This window comes from Aristolochia californica, unplaced genomic scaffold (assembly GCF_029961685.1).
Source record: "Aristolochia californica isolate CCGP_79_NKW_82.1479 unplaced genomic scaffold, dmAriCali1.0.hap1 SCAF_2, whole genome shotgun sequence".
Classification (NCBI taxonomy): domain Eukaryota; kingdom Viridiplantae; phylum Streptophyta; class Magnoliopsida; order Piperales; family Aristolochiaceae; genus Aristolochia; species Aristolochia californica.
This window is the reverse complement of record NW_027181881.1, coordinates 7,772,569-7,787,968: the sequence shown is the minus strand read 5'-3', so window position 1 is coordinate 7,787,968 and position 15,400 is coordinate 7,772,569. Positions and strand designations below refer to the sequence as shown.

Sequence of the window (15,400 nt, the reverse complement as noted above, 5' to 3'; positions counted from 1 at the left end):
GCACTGCTTGGTTGTGTCGGTTTCTGCCGTCGAGAGGATTGGCCAGCATCAATGCCAGCGCAATACGACGCATACAATGCAAGCCATAGAAGGTTGTGTGATAGAGAAAGTTGTGAAGTCGAAGGAGAGCACCACCCCAATTGAGTTTATCACTTCGATTACAGAAAAAGCTTCATGCGATGGGGCATTTAGACAGGCAAAAATCCGACAAGTTATTTACCTGCCTTGATCTTATTATTTGGTCACTTGGTAGGGGAAGAAGGTTATGTAGAATATAGGAATGTAGAATAATATTACCGTGATTATCAATGATCAGGTGTACACTATTTGTAAAATTACAAATAGGGACGTCGGGAGAGAAGAGTTTTTTTGTTGCATGGGATTCAGCGGTGATGGCGTCGGCGAGACGGAACGGTGGTGATGGCACTAGCGAGACTAAACTGCGGGCAACGGCGATAAATCAGTGAGATGAGACCGAAGGAAGTGAGGGAGGGAGTTATGTGCTGCAGCGTCGGCGAATGAGGTAGCCAGTTGGAGGCGATGTACTGAGACCAGCGGTAGCAGGCGACAAGGGCAACGGCGACAGTGAGGGTGGTCGTCTGTGGTGGCTCAGGGAAGTTCAAAAAACAGAAAAGGAGGGTGATCGGCGACAATTTTTGTTTTTTTGGAGAATATTGCCGGTGAGATTTTACGGAGACGACGGAAAACTATTTAGAGAGACAGAAAGGGGGAAGAGAAAAGTACTAGGTATGGGTGGCGGTAGTTGGCTACTTTCGAGAAGGATTTCCAACGACAGCGGACTAATTCTGATTAATCGATCGAGAACTCTGATACCATGTAGAATAATATTATCTTGATTATTATTGATCAGGTGTACACTATTTATAGAATTACAACAATAGTTTATTAGAACTCTACAGTTTGAGTCTGTCTCTAATTCAACCACCTTCTATCTTTATCTCTATCTTTGTCTATGTCTTTATTTTTATCTTTATCTCTATCATGGAGTGAATAATCGGCTTTTAGAAGATTTTCAAAGGTTGTGCACGTCATAAGAAGACCGGTTTTCAATCAATAAACGTCATCGCATTAAAAATACACGTGGAATGAAGTGACATAATGCAACTGCATTGGGGGGATTTGGTTTGTGTTATAGATTAAGCGAATTGGTTGTCAATTAGGTTTTGCGATCAGTAAAGGTAGAGTCGAAAGCTTCTCGACGGAAAAAAGAGATGTTGTCTCGAAATCCACACAAATCTTCATGTTATCGACACGAAAGGCCCCCGACGATCTATCGTTATGGAAGAAATAAAAGTGTCACCATTTGCGCTCAAGTCTTCCACAGTTTGAATGCGTAGTGGAATTCTATGATAAGGATTTTCGTGCGAGCTGGTTAGTAGGGGATGCCTCGCTATCTCCTGGACTCCACAGTGCAGACCTTACTCCTGCCCTTCACGCTAGAGGTCTAGAGTCTTAGACTCTATAGAGAAGGAGACTCTGTACAATGGATAGGTTCCATCAATCCAGCTTGCTGGGAATTTTTGGCATCATTCTTTCTATGTTGACCGAGTAAGGATTCTCTTTGTATCCTTTCCATCACTCCAGAAAGTCACGAGAACAAAATTGTGCAATAAAGATAAGAAAAGACACGGAAACGAGTGACTAAGAGGTTTTCTTGCGATAAAATTTTCTCTTCGTCTCTTTCAGAAACTTATACATTCCTTATCACAGAAATGGCTTATTTCAGGGCCTCTCTATTCATGGTGTTTGTGTCTACTTTCATGGTGGCCATGCTTCTTTTATGCGCTCCAGTGACTGCCGCAACTCAGGAGGAAACAGTGCCACTTATGGGAATTGGTACGTAAGTTTTCCACCACTGGTTCATGTACAAGAACTTCGTTATGTAGAAAGAATTAAACCTCAATCAGTAAGAGTTGTTTACTTCCTCTTTCTAATTCTTTTTTCTGTTTAATTGGTGGTCTAATCATTCTATTTTATCCTGATTCTGAAGGGAGGAAGGCACTACGTAAGATTTATTATATCAGAACCTTTGGTTTCTAGTGATCGTTGCTTAGGAGAAATACAAGAGATAATTTTGTAATATTTTTATTATGTTGCGTCTTTAGGAATTAGCTGTTGGGACTAAGTTTGCATCAATAAATGCCTTTATAACCCTTTGATATCGCATAATTAGGTCTTTATAGTGCAACTGAGGCATGTGGAGGTATTTATAAATACTGGACTACATGTCAAAAGAAGGGAACAAAATACTCAAGCTTTATGTCTTTTTTGTCTCTCCTCATACCTCAAGTCCCTATCCTTGCCTCCCAGATTTCAGGCAATGGGTCTGTTGGGTAGCTTTGGGTCCAATGGACTAACTACTAAGTAAGCAATAATCAATTTGAAACAAAAGCTTTTTTCAAGCAATTGATCACTAAAAGATGAAAACTATCAAACGCTGCCTACTACACCTCAGCCAACAACATATTGGAAAATTTTCAAGCAATTGATCACTAAACTTGCAATCTACTATCTAAACAGGAGGAAGAACATTAGTAGTCGATTACGTTACCAGCAGCCTTAGAGACCTGTAGAGCTTGAAGCAAGCCACAAATGGTTGACCACAAACCCAACCATTGAATGCTATGGAATAAAATTCAAATCTTTATCATGTACCTTCAATCCGAATTTTGAAGGTCTCCAAATTTTGTAAGTGTCCTACTATTGAAATCTACAACTGAAAAATGAATATTGTTTCCTATGTTTTTATAATTTTTATCATCGTTATGATCAATTTTTTTCTTAACGATGTAAGGTCATTTTTAAGGAGAATGACTTGTTTTTTTCCTTTCATGCTAGAGGTCTAGAGTCTTATACTTTGTGGAGAAGGAGACTCTCTATAGTGGACATGTTCCATCAATCCAGCTTGCAGAGAATTTGAGGCATCGTTTTTGCTATGATGACCGAGTAAGGATGTCTTACTGCATTTCTCTTCATGTCCTTTCCTATGACTCCAAAAAGTCACTAGAACAAAATTGTGCAATAAATATAGGAAAAGACACAAGAATGAGTGACTAACAGGTTTTCTTGCGATAAAAGATTCTCTTCTACTAGCTTCCAAGGAAGCTGCTAAACTATGTTGAGCGAGTCAAGATGTCTTAATGCATTGCTCTTTGTGTCCTTTCCCATCACTCCAGAAAGTGAAGAGAATAAAATTGTGCTATAAAGATAGGAAAAGGCATAGGCACTAGGGACTAACAGGTTTTCTTGCCATAAATTTTTCTCTTCTACTCCTTCATAAACTTATACATTCCTTATTGTAGAAAGGGCTTATTTCAGGGCCTCTCTATTCATGGTGTTTGTGGCTGCTTTTCATGGTGGCCAATATGAGTATGAGGAAGAAGAAGAGGTCGATGGGGAAGAAAGAAGAAGATGTAGATGAAGTCGGAGAAGAAGAGGACGAAGAACAAGAAGACATGATACAAAAGAAGAACACATGCAACATGAGGATTAATTCAAGGAAGACCCATGTTAGATGTACATGTAACATTAAAACTATTAATCTTAATAATAGATAACTTTGACCAGTTGTGTTTGATTTTATTTAATCCCAATAAAATTATATTAACCAATTATTATGTGATCCACTATTCCTTTCAATCTCAACCATCATAGCAATCTCCACAGTAGCCCCACAGACAATAGCTTGAGTTTTACAAGAGTCTCATAGAAGGAGGTCTCATAGAAGAATCTCAGTTTAAAGGTGTTTTAGTTATGTTAGTCTTTTTTTTTATGTTGAGTTGTTTACTGATGCTTGGACTTATTTTAAGTATTAAACTTTGGGTGTAATTGGGATAGGGGTATTTTAAATGTAATTAGACTCTTTTATTTTCATCTATTATAAATAGGAACTCATGTACTCAGATTACAACAAGTCAATGAAGATTTTCTCTTTTCGAGAAATTCAACAGTAGTCACACAACAGTTGGCATCGTAGTCACATTAGTTAGCAGAGTAGCAGATTGTTGTGAGTAGGCTTGAGGTTGAGATGACTCAAATGGTACGCTTGTTAATTAGCTTCTAGTGGTATGGTGACTTATTCTGGTGATATTGGAACATCTTCACAACACCCAGGCAGCTCTAGCTCCTCCCACCTTGGTCCTTCATTACAAACAGCGTTACAAATGGCATTACAAATGGTGAGAATTGATGGAAATAAAAATGTCATTTTTGCTTTCTGGTTCTTTCTAACGTCTCTATTACATTCTGAAATTTCAGAAACAGAAACGGAAGAAGAAGAAGGGTGACTATAACTCTCTTTTTATTCAATCTATCTCCTTGGATCTTGACACTTCAATACCAAGAAAATATTTTAAGCAGCCAACATCTTTCATTTCAAACTCTCTAGAAATATTATTTTGCAATGCTTTCTTTTCTTCTGGATCATTCCCAGTTACTATCATATCATTAATGTTGATTTTCAGGACTCCATGATTTAGGTCATGGAGAAAAAGGAGAGGGACACCATTGGGAGAAAACATGAGTTTATGGACTTTATCCAAACCCTCCCCCATAAGATATTATTATAGATATCATAACTACCAATATTACAAGTATACCCTTCACCCTAATAAGAATGAAGAAGTGACAGGAAATGTAAACTAATTAATCATTGCCACCCTAATTGCATCATATATTCCAACCCCCCCACTCAAGCTGGGAGGTAATGGCAGTGATCCCAGCTTGAACCAAATAACATAAATGTAATAATAATCTCCTCCATCACGATGTCCCAAGGATAAGTACGAAACTGGACACAAAATTTCAAAAGGTAAAAATGGGTGATAAAACATAAGTCGAAACCAAACTCGAAGGATTTCGAATGAATATAGTGACAATAATCACTAAAGTGGGTAATGCCTATCATTCACAAGACGACGATAAAAGACCCACGGGTACCAATAAAAAGTCTCAATGGACTTACAACACCCATATGAATAAAAGGGACAGCCAAAGCAATGCTTTAAAAAGGGTTGACCAATAAGGGTATGTGAGAGTCAAATAAATGATGGTAAGAGAAAGACTGTCAAATAAAAAATGGGTAGTGGGGTAATGGGTAATGAAGAAGATATGATATTAAGGCCACCATGTGATTTATTTTTCTAAGAAATTCAAATTTTGCATCAAAAGAACCAATGCTAACAACAGTCAGCAAATAACGAACCCAAGGCAAACAACCGAGGAGTTCTTCATCAGAAATAATGTCTCAATCAAAGAGACAATAGCAGCAGTTAAAAAGGGCTTGGGGCCAATAACATGTACCAAATTATCCCATAAAATAATCTAATGCAAGTCTGTGCACCAATCAATATGTTGACCAAGGAATAAGTTGCTATACCTCAATATAATAATTCAGTCGGAGACAAAGAACTTAGTCGCGTCGAGTCAAATAGTAGACCAGTAAAGCCGACTCATCAAAAATATGTATGAACTTAGGACCTGGACACGTATACCGAGGCAAAAAAATAAGTGGCCCAAATCAGGTTGACCCACTGAGTTGACACAGACCGAGTTGGCCCGAGTTAACTTAGTAGACAGGTGCTGCTCGATAGTAGCAAGTTAGGCAGCCCAATGCACAATTTTTTTTATTTATTAAAGTTATAAGGTATTTTGTAAATACTGGGCTGAGTGGTGCAGGCTGAGTCATTTGCGACTCGGCAATCGAGTTGCAGGCCGGGGTGACTCGACGTATATAAATAATAATAATAATAATAATAATAAGAACAACATGTTAGCATTAGTTAACATGTTATGCGAGTTAATGTCTAGAGATCCATATAATTTTAATTAATTAGAGAGTAGTCACAACATCTTTAATTTAATTAAATTATATATAATGTTTAATTAGGATCATATAAAGAATATTAGATGTTAATTGTAATTAATTATTATTAATATAATAAATTTTATCAAACACTCATTTTTATTATTTTGAGTTTATTAGTTAGGATAAAATATCAAGTTATTCATAATTTACCCACATGAATTATGACTTCATAAATAATTTGATAGTTTTATCATAAAGTTTAATCATCAAGAATAATTGAATCTGCAAGAATTAGCCCACAAGAAATTTTTATATGTCAATAGATTGAATTTTTAAGCATGATTTACATTGGTAAAGCATGATATTTTATTTAGACCTCAGTTTTAACATAAGCATGTAATTTGTAATTTTATGCAGTTGTACAACCTGCAATTTCTCTGATATTCGTTATGATATCCCTGACCTTAAGAGAGATAACTATAAGGTCTGGAAGGAGAAAATTCTTCTTCATTTAGGGTGGATGGACATAGACTATGCTATTAGGAAAGACGAACCACCAACAATTATTGATACCAGCACTGCAGTTGAAATCACGCTTTATGAACGATGGGAGCGATCTAATCACTTCAGCATGATGTTCATTAAGACAAGAATTTTTGCTGGTATTCGTGGTTCTGTTGATCAGCATGAAAAGGTAAAAGACTTGTTGAAAGCCATTGATGATCAATTTGTCACTTTAGACAAGGTACTAGCAGACACCCTAATTATGAAGCTCTCATCCTTAAGGCTCACCAATATGAGAGGTGTCCGCAAGCACATCATGTAAATGAGGGATATTGCGGGTCAATTAAAAAAAAACTTGAGGTTGAAATGTTGGATTCTTTCCTGGTGCACTACATCTTGAATACCCATCCGTACCAATAAGCACCCTTCAAATTCTCATACAACACACATAAGGATAAATGGTAAATTAATGAACTTATGACCATGTGTGTTTAAGAGGAAGGGAGACTGGTGATGGTACAAGGAGAAAGTGCAATTCAGGCTACACATGAAAAGGGAAAATATGAAGCCAATCAGAAATGGAAAGGTAAAATACCCCCCCAAGCTGGTACAAAGAAAAATTTCAAGTGTTTCTTCTGTAAAAAGAAGGGACACATGAAGATGAAATACGCAAAGTTTCAGAAATAGCTTGGGACAAAGGTAATCCAACCACATTTTTTTGTTATGAATCTAATATGGTTAATGTCAATATTAACACATGGTGGATTGATTCCGGACCAAAATGGTGTAACAGAAAGAAGAAAGCAACCATTATTAGACATGGTGTGCAGTATACTTAGCAGCTTCAATCTTCCTAGATCCTTGTGGGCTGAAGCACTTAAGATAACAATGTATATATTAAACCGTGTTCCAACCAAGGCTATTCCTAAAACGCCATTTGAATTATGGAAATGTTGGAAACCGAGTTTGCGACATATGCACGTTGGGGGATGCCCGTCTAAAGTAAGAATTTATAATCCATAAGAGAGGAAGCTGGACCCAAGGACCATTAGTGGGTATTTCATCGGATATGCTAAAAGGTCTAAATATTACAAATTTTATTGTCCATCTCACAATACTAGGATTGTGGAATCAAGAAATGCAAAGTTTCTTGAAAATAACTTGATTAGTGGGAGCAATCAAACTCGGAACATAGTTTTTGAGAAGGATTATTCAGAATTTTAACCTTCCACCTCAAGTGATAGATTGGTTATTGTTTACAACATCACTGAAGTACAATCTGTTGTTGAACAACCAATCATTGAAGTTCCACAAGCTACTGATGACATTCCAGTAGATCAGGTAGTTCAAGAGTTGCCAAAAACTATTGAGCAATTCGTTGAACCACATACTTCTCAAGAAAATGATGGTACAACATTAAGAAGATCTACTAGACTAAAGAGATCAACAATTTTTTATGATTATGTTGTGTATCCGTAAGAATCTGACTATAACATTGAAGCTGAAAAAGATCCCGAGTTCTTTTCACAAACCATGAGTTGCAAAGAATCATAATTATGGTACAATTCCATGAAAGAAGAGATGAATTCTAAGAAAAGTAACGGAGTCTGGGAACTTGTTGAGTTGCCTAATGGAGTTAAAACCATTGGATGTAAATGGGTCTTTAAGAAAAAGAAAGACTCATTGGGCAACATTGAGAGATACAAGACAAAACTACTTGCTAAGGGATTCACTCAGAAAGAAGGAATCGATTACACAAAGATTTTTTCTCCTGTATCTAAGAAAGATTCCTTGCGCATTATTTTGGCATTAGTAGCTCATTTTGACTTAGAGTTGCAACAAATGGATGTGAAAATCGACATTTCTCAATGGAGATCAGGAGGAGGAAGTATACATGAAACAACCTAAAGGATTCTTCTCTAGTGATGGCGAGCAATTGGTTTGCAAGCTCAAGAAATCCATATATGGATTAAAACAAGCATCCTGCCAATGTTATTTAAAATTCCATAATGTAATTTCTTCATTCGGTTTGTAGAAACATTATGGATCAATGTATATACCAAAAGATCAGTGGTGTAAAATTTGTTTTCTTGTTTTATATGTGGATGATATTTTGTTAGCAACCAATGATAATGGTTTTCTACATGAGGTGAAACAATTTCTCTCTAAAACTTTTGATATGAAGGATATGGGTGAGGAATCCTATGTCATTGGCATTAAGATTCATAGAGACAAATTTTGAGGTATCTTAGGTCTGTCTTAGGAAACTTGTATTAATAAAGTTTTAGAGAGATTTCGGATGAACGATTATTCACCAAGTGTAGCCCCCATTGTGAAGGGTGATAGGTTCAATTTCAACCAATGCCCGAAGAATGACCTTGAAAGGGAACAAATGAAGGGCAGTCCATATGCTTCTACTGTCGGAAGCCTAATGTATGTTCAAATCTGCATAACACCTGACATTACATTTGCTATAGGAATGTTGGGACGATATCAGAGTAATCCAGGGTTTGACTATTGGAGAATTGCAAAGAAAGTAATGAGGTACTTTCAAGGAACCAAAAACTACATGTTGATGTATAGAAGGAAGGACAATCTAGAAGTAATTGGCTACTCAGATTTTAACTTTGCTGGTTGTATTGATTCACCCAAATCAACATCAGGATACATTTTTTTAACGACCAGTGGAGCTATATCATGGAAGAGTGCCAAACAGACTTTGACTGCCACGTCCTCTTTGGAAGCCGAGTTAGTTTCCCGTTTTGAGGCTACTTCACATGGTGTATGGCTTTAGAGTTTCATTTATGGGCTTAGAATTATGGATTCAAGCTCTAGGCCATGTAGAATATATTGCAACAATTCAGCTGCTGTTTTTATGGCAAAAAACAACAATAGTGGAAGTCGAAGTACACACAGCGACATAAATTATTTGGCCATAAGAGAACGTGTTAAAGAAAAGAAAGTGGTCATTGAGCACGTAAGCAATGAATTAATGATAGCTGATCCTATGACTAAAGGCACGCCACCATTGAAATTCAAGGATCATGTCGTGAATATGGGATTTGATTCCATTATGTATTTTTTCATTGTATGAACAATGTTATTTTAATAAAATTCTTAATTATTGTAATGTTTTTTCTCATATTTATGTGTACCTTAATTTTGAGAAAATATATCTATGTTGGACCAAGAATAAACATAGGGTTTATTCATTAAGAAATTGTTGTTACATAAATTATAAGAAATAAATACATTGTAATACATGGAAGGTAATACTCATCATTAGATGACCTATCACCATGATTCAGGTATTTATTACTTAAATGTAGATTATCGATGGGTTTAAGATTATATTAGAAGTATGGACAAGTGGGAGAATGTTAACCATTTCTCATTAAGAGATGATTTTAACCGTTTCAAAAGTGGTCCATGACTTCTTCTACAGTTATAACTCCTCCCTCGGTAGTTATAAGCCGCGAACTGGATGGGAACTTTGGCGTCCCCAATCTCGCACACACTCAACCCCTTCAGTTTTTACACCATTCATTCAGTGTGTTCAAAGTTTGGAAGTTTCAAGCAGACGCAGTTTCCAAACAGACGCAGTTCCAAAGCAGACGAACGTCGTTGATTTAGGAATCTGATATCATGGAAAACGGTATGCTTTTCTAGGCTTCCATTTACATTCGTTTATTGAATTTCATGATGTTATTAGAAATTCAATTTTGATCTACAAATTCTACATGCTTCTATATTTCAACTAAGGACTCTTTAATTTCATACAGCTTTCTTAGAGCTTCTCTCATGCTGGGGCGATCTGTGGCCGAATGGGCGGCGCAATTGAGGCCCAATCTTATGGCTTGAGTCAAGCACAATGATTTCCTGATTTCCCAATCTCCGCTCGTACTCCTGCTAGCGCTTGAATCGTCGTCTTGTATTAGTAATGGATCCACAGCTTCCGCAACCAAATTGAGATCAGCTAAATTTGCTAATTTAAGCGAGTGATCTCTAAAGCCTTCCTCCATGGGTTTCCTGCACATGAACATCTCCAGCAATAGAATCCCATAACTGTAGACATCACCACCAGCGGAGACGCCGCCTCCCAAGCCATACTCTGCAAAGTGCAAACAGATGGAAAAAGAAGTGTTAATTTGTCGATACAGGAAGAAATACTTTATTCAAAGGGATGAATGAAGTTCTCAAAGTATTTAAGTTTAATAATTCATTGACACCTGGGGCGATATAACCGATGGATCCTTGGAGCTCAAACCTACTGCTTTCGCAGCTTTCTGAACGATTTTTCTGGAGAAACCTTGCCAGCCCAAAGTCTCCGACATGTGCAGTCATGTCTTCGTCCAAAAGAACATTGCTTGGTTTCAGATCGCAGTGGACGATTGGTGGGTCACAGTCATGGTGCAAGTAGTCAATGGCTGAAGCCACGTCTATGGCTATTTTAAGTTTCCTAACGAAACACAGTCTTGAGTACGTTATGCCATCGGGATAAAGCCATTTATCCAAACTTCCTCTGGGCAGAAACTCCATTATCAGAGCTTTAAATTCGTTGCCTTTATAATCAATGCTTGAACAGGAGCTGATCATCTTGACAAGGTTCCTGTGCCTGATGTTCCTTAAAGCTTCACATTCTGATATAAAACTTGAGCAAGCGGTGCCGCGATTTATATCCATTACTTTAATTGCAACCAAAGTGCCCGATTCAGCTTCATTCCTGTTACCTCTACAACTTCGTAGAATTCCTCTGTAGATCGATCCAGAACCACCCTTCCCCACGAGATTTTGCGAGTCAAAACCATTTGTTGCTGTTACGATTTCTGCATAAGATATCTGCACAGGTTGCCCCTTGAAGTACTCTGGTGAGTCTAAATTTTTCTTCTTCTTGCGCTTTAGCGTAGCAAATGCCAGAGAAGAAACAACAGAAACAACTAGCGCAAAACAGATTACTGGAATGGAGATCTTGAGTGCAAGTGACAATTTCTTTGTGTCTCTCCTACATTTGGCTACGCCCACTAGCTTCTGTATGATGTCGTCATCGCTGCAGAGCCTGCTGTTTCCTAGTAAAGAATCTGATCTGAGGTTCCTGAAAACCCCTTCACTTGGTATTTCTCCATGGAGATTGTTGTGAGATAGGTTCAGACGACGAAGAAATACTAGTTTCTCCAAGCTTTTAGGGATTAACCCAGAGAGATTATTGGACGACAGATCCAAACTCTCCAGTGCTCTTATCTTGTCTAGCGCTTCAGGTAATGATCCTCGGAACTGGTTTTTATCCATCATAAGGACTTTCAAGTTTGAACAATCACCAATTGTAGCTGGAATCTCTCCTGAAAGTTCGTTGCTAGATAAAAGCAACGACTCGAGCTGTCTCAAATTACCCACTTCAAGGGGAAGGGGCCCGCTAAGATAATTTTGTTGCAAACGCAACTGGATTAAGCCGAGAAGAAGAAAGATTTCCCTAGGTATGCTTCCATTGAAATTGTTGATGGCAAGATCCAAGAAGTTTAGATGCTCACAGTCACCTATGCTCCTGGGGATGCTCCCAGAGAACTGGTTGTATCCCATTGTCAGTTGATACAGTCGAGTAAAATTTGAGAAAACATCAGGGATTGATCCAGAAAATTCATTCATATGTAAAGAAAGTCTCTGAAGTTTCTGAAGAAGGCCTATCTCAGGTGGAATGATCCCTGTGAACTGATTCTGGTGCAGAGCTAATACTGTTAAGTTTTTAAATTTCTCAAATCCCAGAGGAAATTTTCCGGATAAATAATTTTTGTCCACGCAGAACTCCACGAGATGAGTTGAGAGATTTGACACAGAGCTTGGGAGAAAACCGGCTAGATTGTTCGAAGGCAGTGAAAGGATCTCTAAACGGTTTGAATGAGCTAAAGAAGCAAAAAGAAGGTAGTTGTGATGAGTAGTAGAATTGAAGTTATTGTTTCCTAGATTCAGTTTCACAAGATCTGGCATGTTTGGAAATGGAGGAATTAGGCCATGAAAGCGATTGTAAGATAAGTCAAGGGATACGATTTTGGTTAAGTTGGAGAAAGAAGCAGGAATGGTACCACTAAAATAATTCAGCGCCATGTGAAGACTCGTGAGATTGATAGAAGTAAAACCCATGTCCGGCGGCAGCTCTCCCACAAGCATGTTCTTCACCACGGAGAGCTCCTTGAGAGACGACAGATTATAGATTGATGAAGGAATACTGCCCACGAAATTATTCTCCGAAAGCTGAAGGGTTAGCAAACTCTGAAGATAACCAAGGTCTTCTGGTACGCTGCCGGAGAAGTGGTTTCGCTCGAGGTAGAGGTGTTGAAGCGATGAGAGGTTCCCCAGTGAAGGTGGAAGCGGGCCACTGAGACTGTTAAGCGAAAGACTTAACACTCGGAGTTGAAAGAGAAGGCCGAGGTCAGAAGGGATTCTACCCGTGAAAGAGTTATTGTAGAGAGCAATGACTCGAAGATGAGACAGAGTGGCGAACTGTTGGGGAATTTGTCCATGGAAGAAATTATCAGAAAGATCAAGAATGACAAGCAAGGAGAGATTGAATAACTGGGGAGGCATGGGACCAGAGAGACCTAGCCCCGGAAGCTCGATGGACTGGACGCGGTTGGTGCCCCTGGCGCAAGTGATGCCTGGCCAGGTGCAAACCGAGGAGCTCCTGTTCCAAAGTGAAAGGAAGTCTTTGTTACCTGAGAGTTGGGATTTGAAGGAGAGGAGAGCCTCCATGTCTGTAGAAGTGTTGAGAGCATCAGAAGTCGCCATGAAGAAGAAGCATAGGAGAACAAATGCTAACAAACTCGGGTATTTTTCCTCCATTTTTGAAAAATTTTAAATGCATCTAATCCCAGACTGGATATTTTGAGTTGAGCAGTCTGCCTTCTGCTATTTATAAACCGATTCCTCCAATCTATACTCTATTTCTAATTCTATCCTACCAGTCTTCAGTGTTTGGGTCAAGCAGCACGCGCTTGTAAGATCAAATGGCAATTCCTGAAAATGAAAAGAAGCCCCAAGTGAATGGAAAATTATAAATAATGAAACCAGGTCCAAAATCCTCTCTTAAAACATGTTCTCAGCTTTGTCAAATCAATCATAGTGTTTAGATTTGTCTTTAGGATGATTGTTTCACTTCCATTCAAAAATGGAAGAAAGAAAAAGTGTCACCATTTGAGCTCAAGTCTTCCAAACTTTGAATTAGCAGTGGAATTCCATGATAATTAGGATTTTCATACGTGCTGAGGGGATGCCTGGCGCACCCCTGGGTTCCACAGACCAAACCTTTTCTCCGTCCCTTCATGCAAGATGTTTAGAATCTTAGATTCTATAGAGAAAGAGACTCTCTAGAGTGGACGGCTTCCTTAATTCCAGCTTGCTGAAAATTTTGAGCAGTTTTTCTATGTTGACAGAGTCAAGATGTCTTAGGGGTGATTAGTCTAAAATGAAGTAAAATGAATTACTCTCGCATTACTTAGTTCATTAGATTATGGTATTAGTGTGGAATGAATTCCACTTCTTTTGAATCACGTCACTTCATTCACTCAGGCAAAAGACGGAGAATCCAGATTCGGACATTTTTTCTGAATCATTCACATGAAGCGCACGCGGGACGCACGTTTCTCCCTCCCCCTGCGAAAAATTCCTCCCGCTCGGCCCATACAATGCCTCTGATGCATTGCTTGGCTGTGTCAGTTTGTGCCGTCGAGAGGATTGGCTAGCATCGATGCCAGCGCAATACGACGTATACAATGAAGGCCATAGAAGGCTGTGTGATAGAGAAAGTTACGAAGTCGGAGGAGAGCACCACCCCAATTGAGTCTATCACTTCGATTACAGAAAAAAACTTCATGTGATGGGGCATTTAGACAGGCAGAAATCCGGTAGGTTATTTACCTGCCTTGATCTTATTATTTGGTCACTTGGTAGGAGAAGAAGGTTCTGTAGAATATAGAAATGTATAATAATATTACCATGATTATCATTGATCAGGTGTACACTATTTGTAGAATTACAACAAAGATACTAGTTGATTACAAATCTACAATTTAAGTCTTTCTCTAATTCAATCATCTTCTATCTTTATCTCTACCATTACCTTTACCTTTATCTTTATCTCTATCGTGCCACCGCAAGATGGAGCTCCAAGAAGAGAATCCAATTTTGACCTTCAAAAAGAGGAAGCGTGTTCTCGAAAGTCGTTTAGAAAGAACAACGACACTGGAAGCGACTGGGGCGGATGAAATCGCATCGTTCAGAGGAAGAATAGCGACACTGGAGGCGGTTAGGGTAGACGTAATCGCATCGTCCAATGGAAGGACAGTGGGTTGGGCGGTCTAAGTCCCATCGTCCGGTGGAAGGACAAATGGTGGGGCGGACAGAATCGCATCGTCCTATGGAAGGGCAGCGGGTAAGGCAGATCGAATTGCATCGTTCGATGGAAGAGTAGTGGGTGGGGTAGACGAAATCGCATCGTCCGATGGAAGGGTAGCGGCTGGAGCGGATGAAATCGCATCGTCTAGTGGAAGAGGAGGGAAATGAGGGAAGGTCGAGGGAGAGGGAGAACAGAGGGAAATGAGGGAAAAAATTTCGTTCGGGGGTGGGAGAAAAGCGTCTCTTGAGCGATTCATGTGGATGATTCGTAAAATAGGTATAAAACATGATTTCCCCGTTTTTGCCTAAGAATATAACCTGACATGATTCAAATGAAGTTGAGATTATGCAACACTAATGGCCTAATCGAATGAATGGAGTAATAGGGGAGTAATTCATGTCTGATTCATTTTAGGTTTTGCTATCAATAAAGGTGACTCAAAAGCTTATTGGAAGAAAAAAAAAATGTTGTCTCGAAATCCACACACGTCTTCATGTTATCGACACGAAAGTCCCCCGACGATATACAGATATGGAAGAAAGAAAAGTGTCACCATTTGCGCTAAGTCTTCCACAGTTGGAATTCGTAGTGGAATTCTATGATAAGGATTTTCGTGCGAGCTGGTCAGTAGGGGATGTTCCTGCCCTTCACGGCAGTAGGGGATGCCTCGCTCTCTCCTGGGCTCC

General features: G+C 38.9%; 2 protein-coding genes across 2 annotated transcripts; one reads left to right on the top strand and one right to left on the bottom strand.

Moving 5' to 3' along the window:
• Positions 1–392: 392 nt before the first annotated feature.
• On the top strand, positions 393–6,653 carry LOC137954847 (uncharacterized). Its single transcript, XM_068801752.1, has 2 exons — positions 393–463; positions 6,245–6,653. The coding sequence occupies exons 1-2, from the start codon at positions 393–395 to the stop codon at positions 6,651–6,653; spliced, it is 480 nt and encodes a 159-aa protein (XP_068657853.1).
• Positions 6,654–10,077: 3,424 nt separating this feature from the next.
• Positions 10,078–13,173, bottom strand: LOC137954846 (probable LRR receptor-like serine/threonine-protein kinase At3g47570). The gene is made up of 2 exons (XM_068801750.1): positions 10,561–13,173; positions 10,078–10,442 (listed from the first exon to the last, which is right to left on the bottom strand). Exons 1-2 carry the CDS (start codon positions 13,160–13,162, stop codon positions 10,078–10,080), a joined length of 2,967 nt encoding a protein of 988 aa, XP_068657851.1. The 5' UTR covers positions 13,163–13,173.
• Between the last annotated feature and the right edge of the window lie 2,227 nt (positions 13,174–15,400).